Source organism: Phaethon aethereus (assembly GCF_964289735.1).
Source record: "Phaethon aethereus genome assembly, chromosome: 11".
NCBI classification, from domain to species: Eukaryota; Metazoa; Chordata; class Aves; order Phaethontiformes; family Phaethontidae; genus Phaethon; species Phaethon aethereus.
The window spans coordinates 8,704,275-8,715,729 of NC_138587.1; the positions used below are offsets into that span (position 1 = coordinate 8,704,275).

An 11,455-nucleotide genomic window follows, 5' to 3' on the forward strand; every position below is an offset into this window, starting at 1 on the left:
TCTACATCATACATGACACTGAATTAATGAAAAAAACATGCTTGTATACAGCCCAGTGCAACACACACTCCATACGTGTGAAACAAGGGTTGTTTCATACTTAGAAGAGGAGGAACTCTACTTGGAAATGGAGCAAATCAAAAGAAGACTCCAAAGACATAGTGAATACTCAAGTGCATACAGAAACCCAGCAAGCTGGAACTGGCTTCCTGGACCAAATCATCTCGTGAATGTTTAAAATGGCAAAACAGAGCAGGAAAGAGGCTATTACATCAATATGTAGCCTTAGTGAGATTCTTGATGATATATTTACCAAGTTCTACTTCCCATTCTAAAAAAGAAAAGTTAATGAACATTGATGATGCCTGAAGGCCCTGTCTTAAAAAGAAAAATAATGGCTTTGTTCTCTAAATTGTTCTTATGAGCCTAAGACCCAGACCAGAGAATTTGTAAGAATCTTGTAATTAGTAACACATATGAAGACAAGAATGGCAGAAAAGTAATTAAATATTATTAACTAATCATATGGACTGCTGTATTCTAAATTAATTATTCAAGGACTACCTATTTGTCATTGTGGAGAGTTTAATAAGACTGTCTGACCAACACTGGAATGATGAACAAAAGGTGAGGAAAGATTATATTGGATTAAGTGACAGAAAATAACACAAAAGTATTCTAACATGATTAAATAAATAATTGTGGATTTTCACCTACAACAGCCTTCAGATCAACTTCTCTCTGTGGTAGATAATAGAAAGGGCTCAGAAAACTGAAAGACCTCAGAGAAGGGCAAGAAAAATATTAAGTCTTTATAAGATTGGATGCTTCAAGACGCTTAAGACTTCCAAGAGGTAATCAGTGGGTAAAGAGGGAAAGGCAGCAACAAACTGCACTGTATAAAATTTGTGTAGAGATTCAGTCCTAGGTCTTCAGAAGTTCAGCTAGGTCTTCCTCTCACCCTAAGCCAAAACACTAGGGCTATATCACAGTGACCAAAGCCTTAGGAAAAAGAAACGTTTTTGTCAAACCGATTATATCAAATAGCAACAAATTCAGAGTTCATAAAAGTGAGGTTTTTTAATAGCGCATACATAGCTCATGAATTCATGGCCCGTTCTTTGGCCCAAATTTCGTATAGCTGAATAGAGAGTTAGTAGTCACACAAAATTATATCACTCACAAATCACATAGTAATATATAAAAATTTCGAGAACAGAAATGACTTAACCAGGTTTTCTACATTGGAAACTCTTTATTCGCAAAAGTTCAGGAGGAGTTTTGATGACTGCTACCTGTAACACTTTCCCAATAGCACCTTCCAAGGAATCTGAGCAGTTGCCTGCTGAAGACAAAGTACTGGCGTGAAACAATCTACAAATCTGTAAATAGCTGTTAAATGCCACTATCCAGAACAAAGCAGTGCCTCGTAATCACTCACAACTCTAAAACCAGGAAAACACAGATTATAGCACGAATCCACTTTATGCTTTTCTTGCCTTGATTTTCTCCCTGACCCTAAAATTGTCGACACAAAGCACTGAGCAACTCAAGTGTCCAAACCAAAATGAAGAGCAAATAAGAGGGTGTCAGGCTCTGGACATACATCTCATGTACATGTACTACAGTAACGTTGCCAGCTTTGGCACTGCCCAAGTGTCAGAGTCTGTGGACCAAAAGCCTACAACTCAACACTTGGTATTGGTAACACCTCAATATCTCTTTTTTCCAGACACCTGTAGCCTTTTTTTCCAGTGCCAGATTAGTTTTTCAGGGGAGAAAGAAACAACTTTTGCTCCTATCCACTTGTGATAGACAAACTCCCCAGGAAATGTATCAGAATAATGTTTTTTTGCACACCCAGGGTCCTGCTGCTCGTCTTCCCAGCATCGAATGGGGTGAGTCCAAGGGTGGCCCAGGGGAGGCCAGCCCAGGTCCCTCACGCCTGCGCCATGGGCACGTCCTCCACACCCTCGCCAAGGGAGCAGGCACCACGGGGCGAGCACTCCCGCTCCCTCCAGCCACCAGGACCGGCCAGCCACCGCGGTGGGTCCTACCACCCCTGCAGCACCATCGCCGCAGCACTAGGCATCATGGTGGGTCCGTCCACCTGCTCCCCTGCGCCGTCGCCACCACCCTCGCAGGGCCGAGCCCGTGCGGGCACGCTGTGAGGGGAGGATGGGGCAGCCAAGGACGATGGTGACGACGGCCCCGGGAGGACGCTCCGAGGCAGGAGTGTGGTGGGAGGGCGGCCGAGGCACACCCGGGCCAGCGGCCTCCCCGCCGCGGCGCGTCGAGGGCGAGGGAGCATGTGCCGGGGGCATGGCGGGGCGGCCCGGGCGGGGGGCGGCGGGGCCGGGGGCGCGGGGGCGGGGAGGTGGAGCCTGGCTGCGGGCGCGGGGACCGCCGCTTCCCTCCCCCGTCGGCCCCTCACCTGGCGGGGCCGCCCCTCGCCAGGGGGCCGGTTCCACGCGGGGCGCAGGCCTCGCCCGCCGGCCCTCCCCGCCGCAGCCGCCGCCGGGCCGCGCGTCCGCCGCCAGCCGGCTCAGGCCCCAGCCGCTGCCGCCGCCTCCCCCTCCATGGCCGCCGCTCTCGCCGGCTGCATTGTGGGAAGCTGACCTCACTCGCTGCTGCCGCCGCCCCGCCGGCTCCAGCACTCGCCGCCATGGGGGCCGTGACCGACGGTGAGACCTCCCTCCCTTCCTCCTTCCTCCCTCCCTCCCCGCGCCCGCCGCCCCGACCCCTGCCCGGCCCGCTCGGCTTGGCTCGGTTCCCCTCCGCGACGGGTCCGCCTCGCCTCCCGCCCGCTGCGGCGCTGCCCGCCGCGCGGCCCCGGCTGCCTCCGGGAGAGAGCTCCCCGCGCCCCGGCCCCAGGCCTCTTCCCCCGCGCCCAACGCCCGGCCTCTCACCCCGCACACGGGCCTCCATGCTGGCCCCGACCCCGCAGCCCGCTCCCGGGCCCTTCATGCCGGGGCACGCCCGGGCCTTTGGCGTCCCCCGCCCCCAGGCCTCTCCTCCCCGGCCCCAGGGTCCCTCAGCCCCACGCTCCGGGCCGGGGCCCGCCGCCGCCCTCCCTTTAACAGAGGCTCCCGGTGTAGCCCCGGGAACCGTTCCCTGGAGGTCCGGGGTGAAACCCGCGCTCGGCTCGGGGATGCGGCTGCCATAACGTGAGGCGTTAAACGGGAGTTTTTCCTCAGATGAAGTTATCCGCAAGCGACTTCTGATCGATGGCGATGGTGCTGGTGATGACAGGCGGATCAATTTGTTGGTGAAGAGTTTCATTAAGTGGTGTAATTCCGGATCTCAAGAGGAAGGGTATTTGTTTTCTGTTTTTTTGTTGGGTTTTTTTAGGGCTTGGAACTGACTAGCTCGTGTTTCAGTGGAAAACTGGGCTTGATCCATTTTGGAAAGATCCATGTTAAAATGTATACACCTGCTTTTCAGCATGGCTCTGTGACAGTGTTTCCAGTACAAACGCTGAGCGCTGTGGTAGGAGATGAGGACTAGAGACGGGTCAGAAATGACTGAAGGCTGTATCATGAAATCTGCCAGCACCGCTGGAATGCCCTCAGGATTGTCCTGCCGCTGCCTGATCCATCCCAGAGTCCCGCTATTATAGCAGGATCACGACTCGAATATTTGGCAGTTAGTTGGCAGTTCTGCATTTGTTCTGTTAGGGAAGGGTAGTATTGCTGGTATTTCTGGTGCTGTGGTTCTTTTTTTTTATTATTTAAACAGGCTAAAGTAGCGAGGGATGAGTGATAATGTGGTGTTCTACTGTGGGGTCTGCACCAGTACTAGCTATAAATTCACGGAGGACACAACATAGCGATTGTGCGTCCAGAGAAGCACTGCAGTGTTAAAATCTAATCTCAGAGCCAGCCTTAGCTGGGAAGTTTGTAAGCCCTGGATCGATGTGCCTGTTGCTTTAATACTCATTTTTGCACCTTTAAGGGCATGATGCTAGAATTATTAGGTGCAGTGTTTCTAACTGCGCTTTTAAAAAATTACATGCTCAATCTTTGAAATATTTGATTTCTTTAATAATTGTTATTTACCTGTTCCTTACCCTACCTGAGGCTTTGTTTTGTAAAGGTAGGGTGTATTTTTATGCTGCTTAGGAATAAATATCTTGTCTGTTTTCAGTTACAGCCAGTACCAACGAATGCTGAGTACTTTATCACAGTGTGAATTTTCAATGGGAAAAACTCTTCTGGTGTATGATATGAACCTGAGAGAAATGGAAAATTATGAAAAAATCTATAAGGACATAGGTAAAGATGAGAAAACATTACTGGTTTCTGTTTCTAACTCATAAATATGCTGTAAGCATTTTACCAGTGTATAAAATACATACAAATAAAAGCTTTTTTAACCTATTGAAGTGCATGTAGTTTTGAAGCTGATGGAGCGAGCAGGCCACCATGTCACAAACAGCTCTTTATCTTTTTATCATTTAGCAGAATGGCTTGCTTACATGTATTGCTTGATTTCAGTATAACTCTGTATATCTCTTTTTTTTTTTTTTTTTTTAAGAAAATAGTATAACTGCAGCACATGAGAAGATTTCTGAATGCAAAAAACAAATCCTGCAAGCAAAAAGGATTCGAAAAAATCGGCAGGGTAAGGAGCAATAGCTGTTTTTACACTGATTGATTTCATTATTTTGCTATCTTTTAAAATATATTGTATCAGAAAATAGATTCCAAATTTTTGAATGTGCAAGGGAATATGCTGGCATGGTGAATACTGTATTTAGTCTGGTGGGTTCGACACCCACTATGGAAAATTTCTGGTGGATGTGGCAGGCAAGACTGAACCAGTAGAACTCAATGACCTGCAACATCAAGAAAACATAAAACAGTAGTTCAGAGAGATGTTTTCAGGCCAGAGAAAACCCAAAAACATCCTATCATAATTCAGGTGCCTTGAGGAGAACTAAAGCACATTATTAATAGAGAGGCAAGAGTTGAATAGACTGACACGCAGCACTGAGGATCGTGCAAGTGTATTCCTTCAGCTCTTAAGGGAAGGTAATGTCTTGGCATACACAGAGACAGTGGGGCCAGGTACACACCCAGCAACTCTGTATGTGTCCTTACTGAATAGCTGTTACGAGAGGTGTATTTTTTCCCTACCCTTAAAAGTATGCACTGATAATTTCTGTTGAAACTTAAAGCATTTCCCTGTAATACTGTCTTATCAAAAGATTAACAATGGAAGAGAAGCAAGAATTTGTTTTTTCTTGATAAATGAAATACAAAAAGAAAATGTTTTAAAGTATAACAGATTAGAGGTTTTAAATACAACCGTTTGATCAACTTAGTGGATAATTTTAGACTCAACTGGAAGTTAAGAGAGCCTTAACTAGTAGGAATGTAGAGTTCCTACGTCTTCACAAACATAGGTCTGAAGTATTTGCTTCTTGATATGTTCTGTCCAGCCTGCAGCACAGATTTTTCCATGTGAATGAGGTAGTTGGCATATGTACAATCTTACTGTTGGGAAATGGCTATGTTAGTTGCCTCTATAGCCATAATATTGTTCTTAATGTGTAATACAGTTAAAAAATCCCGTTGTTTCTCATGCAGTATTACATACTTTTTTTCTAAAAATGTTAAATGTTTATGTCTAACATCTTATCAGCACCATTTTCTATACATATACATTAGATGGTATCTAAAACCAATGCTTATGAATCGTACACAAAAGACCAAGTATGCAGCAATGCAGAGCTATCTAAAGGTCATGTTTTCTGGCCTCATCCTTTACGAATCACTACCACTGGGTAAGTTTGAGTGAGTAGATGACCTACAATCATATCTGTAGTTTATTTAAAATCTCTTCTAATGTAATCGTCTACTTTGAAATGTTACAGCATGGTATAAATTATATACATTTTTATATATGGATATTTGCAGGTACTTTTTAATATATGTAAGGTGTTACGTACAAATTTAAAAAATGGTAAAATAGTTTTTCAGGGAGGAAGAATCCTTTCTATGGTACCTGATTTTTGGTTCTTGAATCTATACTTTCAGAATTATTTAGACTAACTATTTAAATTTCTTTCAGAATATGATGCACTGGCCAAAGTCATACAACACCATCCAGACAGACATGAAACACTGAAGTAAGTATGAGACTACATTGAATTACAGTAAGCCAGTAAGATAGAAGTCACCAGATTTGACATTTTCTTGGTTTCAATTTGACCTTTCCTCACTTTTACATAATTTCTTTTGACACAGGAAAAACTTGGGTTTTGTTGTGCCCTTACCCGATTTCTTTAATTCATCTCCGTCTGTATGGGTTCAGAAGCATTGCTAATTGCTTTGTATTTTAAACTTTTCCATTGTTAAGATGGATAAGTAAACTCAGATGTAAGTGCATGTCTAACGTCAGTTTACCAGGGCTGAGTTGCTCAGAAAAGAGAGATAGCGGGGGACTGCTGTAAAGTGTGCCAGTAAGGGATTCACTAGTCATGCAAAACATATAACACACAAGTAAGGTGGAATGAGAGAAAGCAGGAGAAAGCTCTTAGGGGTTTTTTTATGTTTTCTTTGTAGTAGTTGTTCCTGCATGCCTGGTTATAAATTATTACGTTGTGTATTCACAATATAGCCTGCCCTGGCATGCAGGTTAGTCCTACCTGTTGTCCAACTCATCTTGCATGTAACTTCTAGTATTGCTTGTGTCATTGTTGGATTTGGATCACTTATCTGTGCTTTTTGGGTCATGTTGAGCAGTTGTGGGGACACAATCTTTTTAACTTTATCAAGCCACAGAAACATTCCAGAACTCATTGCATCTATGAGTTTGTTCTTCTTAACCTGATTAAAGGTGTAGCATGGGGTTACTGTTCTCATTTAAGCGCAGCTTGCACCTATCCTGTTGCCCACTTTCAGTGAAATTGCAGAGAGAGTCTTATCTTTTCACATTCCATGGCCTTTTATAGCAAAAGGAAGGTTTGGGTTTTTTATTATATTATTACCCCAATAGTAGGATTTTTATAGCTGTAAACCACTGAGAATATTTCACACATTTCTTTCTTGTATGTTGTTTTTCCGTGCCTGGATTTCGTTACCACAACTTTGATTATTACAGGCAATTCTCATGAGGCTTGACTACTTAGTTCATTAGTCAGCATGTGCCGTTTATCAAGTGAGGCTTTATAATAAAGAATTATCAAAAGTGAAGTTTTTCAGACAAGTCAATTGATTAAGAATGGAAAAAACTAAATGATAATACTTTTTTCTCAGAGGATGCCAGGTTGTTTAGGTTTGGAGGGGTTGGTCTGATTTTGATTAACATATCCAAACATAAAAGTTTCTTCAGCAAAGCTAAAAATGGTGGTAAGTTACAGCTAGTAAATTTGGCATTTTGTCTTTTCTTAAACTTAATTTCATTATCTCTTTAGAAGAGTATATTACAGTTTGAAATACCAGGGTGTTCTTTTGTCCTTACTCTTCCTTATCTGTAGTCAAAGACACAGACTTGAACTATAGCAGGGTATGATCCTTCATTTTAGAGATAGGGAAATAAGACATAGTAACAGAATGGAACATTTTTAAAGGGGGCTTGGTTCATACGTAGTTTAGCTTTAATTGACCTCTCCGAGTAAATAGACTTTAAATGTAGGAACTAGAGGGAAGTTTTCATCCAATGTTTTAATTACAAGGCTTCCTTTCTCTCCAGTCTGTGGAAAGTATCAGAAAATCATGCTATGAACCAGGAAGGACCATCCTTAAATCAGAAGAGAGGAAGGCTCACTAACAATGTCATGCTTTTCATGGAATTCCTAATCACTAAAAACACTTGAGAAAACTTACTGTGAAGAGAAATGTCATGGTTTATTGCTAGAGTTACATTTATAGCTTTTGCAGGTCGTACGGCACAATAGGACAAAGTTTAGAAAAATACTTCCTTTATGCTTTTAAGGGACTGTTTCTTGGAACAACTAGTCACACAGCACAAAAGAAGAGAAGCTGTTATCAGCTTAGTCAGAAGTAACGCACAGGAGCCAATTCAGGAAGTGACAGGAGCTGAACTACTAAATGGAAGTGCCCACAGTCTAATTAGATGCAGTATCAGAAGAGGTGTTAAGAGGACCAAGAAATGACACTGTGACTTAGAAAAGGAGACACAAAAATGAGAAGGCTAGGCAAAGATTCCCTGGAGCAGAAAGTAAAAGTAGTAAAATTCCAGGTGTAGCTTGGATGTTACAAGAATAAAATTGCACGTCTTCTCATAGTCTGCTTATACCCGACAGCACAGTATAAACAGCCAGATTTGGCCAAATAGAAGTCTTTCAGAAACTAGAAACCAAATACTAGTGAAATGATTGTATAGGCCTATAAGCTGTTAGCCTGTTTCCATTACAGGAAAGGATAATGTCACACCTAGCCCTCTTCCAGGCATTCCCTTCAAGGTACCAAGCATCCTGGCTTAAAAAAAAAAGACAACACCCTCAGGTAGCACTAAAACAGACCTCCTTCCCAGTCATTGTGAGTTACTTGGGCCTGTTTGTGGTTCCCTGCCTAGACTAGTTGCAGCAGCTGTCAGTGCTTCAGAAAAACACCTTTTATTCCCTTGCTGACCCCTGTATGGCTCTGCCTCCTAATTGATCAGGGATGGTCAGCCTCAATCCACTTCACCTTTAAAGAAACAGATTGTTCTTATTACATGGAGCATAAATTATGGTAGGAATTAGAGGAAAAGTAGAAGAGCCAAACTGGAGGTTTGAGTTTAAGAGTTGATGCTCCATCCTCATTTGAAAGCTAGCGTACATTATGGTACCTGTTGCTCTTTGCCCTACCTCAAAAAGGATGGTGGTGGTCCATGGTGAGTCCAAGTGAGAACAGAAAACAATCAAAGTTTGCAGAAAGATCCCAAAGAGGCGTTGAAAGATGATGTATGAATAACAATGAAGATTACATTGGTGTTGGACAATTACTTCATCTGTTAATGTCAGAGGCAATCAATTAAAATAAAAACTGGCATTTGAGAAGGAAATGAGTATTTACATGGATCGCAGTGTTAAATTCTGTGTGCTGAGGCATAAGCTGTATCATGTAGTTTCATCAAAAATGTGGATTATTCTACATATGCCTTTACATATGTAAAGTCTACATGTTATCCACTACTCTGTCTGGTCAGGCCTTTGTCAGAGATAAGATACTTGACTGTGTTTTGTCAGTCGTTTTTTCTGGGAATTGTGTTTGTTTGTAAGGTGTGTAAGTTTATCAAACATATTCTCCCTGCTGATGCTATGTTTTTATTTAATCTACTCATGTCAACATAAAGAAGTCAGTGAAGTAGTGAGGCCTATGAAAATGCTAGGAGTGTTTAATGTAACCCACTTCTTTAACTTTCATTTTATCATCAAGTAAATAACATGTTTGTGGCAGGACTGAATTGTTAGAGTCAAATGCCCAATGTACAACTGTATTCCAGCTTGGGGTCCTTTTTTTCTGTAAAAGTCCTGAAACTACAAGTTTATGACAGTAGTTAAACATTTATGTGAAGTGGCCATACCTCTAATATAATTTCATTTGTTATGCTTGTTTACCTTTGCTGTTTATTTAATGGTTCTTTTTCCTCCACTTAGTTAAAATCTATTTTTCAAGAATTTTACAGAACTTTTTAAAAATACTGTGACAATTTCTTTTCAGGCAGCTGGAAGCTTTGGGAAAAGAACTTCAACATCTTTCTCATATTAAAGAAAATGTTGAAGATAAGGTAGGTTTTTCATAGAGATTGTTATATAATTATTAGGAACATAATTAATGGAGAATCTGTTGTAGGTTGTTTGGCTGTATGTGCTCTTTGTTTCCTAAAATATATATATTTCATCGTTCCAGTTGGAGCTGAGAAGAAAGCAGTTTCACGTTCTGCTGAGCACCATCCATGAGCTTCAACAAACCCTGGAAAGTAAGTGGTGTTCGTGGGTAATACATATAACTGGGCTGTGTTTCAGTGGATCCAAAGGAATCACAGCTTCCAGCAGTGGTCTAGCTACGTGCAATTGAGGTTGGTGACCTCTTGCATTGACAGCATTTTTTTTCCCAGTGGTAGTCCAGAGCCTGAGACTGCTCAGAATTTTTTCCTTCTACAGGCTAGCTACCATGTCATTTCCTGACTAGCTTCAGATTAATCTGTAGACAACAGACTTCTTTAAAATGTGGGGATGGAGAATAGCAATTTGAGGTTGTCTTTATTAAACAGAAAAAGCATTTCTTACAGCAAAGTATTCTTGTGCATAGTTTCCAAACTTATAATTCCTGTTTCAGTAGTTTTGAACATGTCACTGCCATCATGGTATCGTCTGAGGCTTTTCTAAAAAGAAACTGGAATACAGGAAAGCTAAATGACTTACCTACTCAGACACTGAGTCTGTAATAGAGCAGGGACTAAAACTGTCATAGACAAGAGCTACATTCAGGAATTTAGTCATACTCATCTTTTGTCATTCAAAAACATATTTTCAAATAAGTGCTTATTTGTCATGCTCTAATATGGATAATTTGTTTTCAATGTTATCTACTGGATTTTTGCTGTGTCTTTCCAAGATGGAATAATTGGTATAGGCTTTGAGCATGACCCCTTTAACATACGTAGATGGCTATAAGAGCAGACTTTCCTTCTCTAAGGCCATCTAGATCTTCTTAAGCAGAATAAACTGTTAATCCTAAGTGCACTTTAGCAGAAGGTTATTGTTATTATGTGTTACTAACACTTGCTTAAGTATTAGTCTCTAAAAGACATTTTCACATGAATGTATAGATTACCTTTTAGCATCTAAAATTTTGTAAAGGAAGTAATGTTTTGGTGGAAGGCACAGCTTCGGTTTGAAATAAACCATTAATAGGCAAAGAGAAGGCATGTAACTTGAAGCAATCCAGTACTGTTTGCTTGAATTGATACTATAGGATTTACCCCATGTTTCCTGTAATAGCTGTTACAGATAACAGCCTTAAAAAAATTGAAGGATTTTTTTTTTTAACATAGCATTTTGTATAATGAGATACTAAACTACACATTTAAGGCAATCAACGTAAAAATATTTAAGTGGGACACAGCTGTGCAATATAGTCTGTAAATATAACCAAACATGTTTGACTAATGGTAATACTGAATTTTAGATGATGAAAAACTTTCAGAAGCTGAAGAATCTCAAGAAACTCAGATGGAAACAGAGACTAAACAGTAGATGTAATATGAAGACTGACTGTACTGTTGAACAATGTCCAAACTTTGTGTTGAAACCAACAGTAAGAAAGGGAGAGATGAAAAATAAGTTTTCTACTGCTTCTGTGAATTTTTATACAAAAATACTTGTTTTGCTAATGCTTCAGGGGAAAACAGTTACAGATCTGTGCAGACAGGCACTTTGCATTAATCCACAAACTTTGTAATTTGTGACAAATATATTTTATTTTACAAAGGATGAAGC

General features: G+C 41.5%; 1 protein-coding gene across 1 annotated transcript; it reads left to right on the forward strand.

Annotated features, from left to right (window-relative positions):
• Positions 1-2,665: 2,665 nt before the first annotated feature.
• Positions 2,666-11,212, forward strand: THOC7 (THO complex subunit 7; the record flags this gene model as incomplete). Its single annotated transcript, XM_082004578.1, has 8 exons — positions 2,666-2,684; positions 3,198-3,315; positions 4,147-4,274; positions 4,537-4,623; positions 6,076-6,133; positions 9,675-9,741; positions 9,864-9,933; positions 11,145-11,212. 8 exons carry the CDS (start codon positions 2,666-2,668, stop codon positions 11,210-11,212), a joined length of 615 nt encoding a protein of 204 aa, XP_081860704.1.
• Positions 11,213-11,455: the final 243 nt, after the last annotated feature.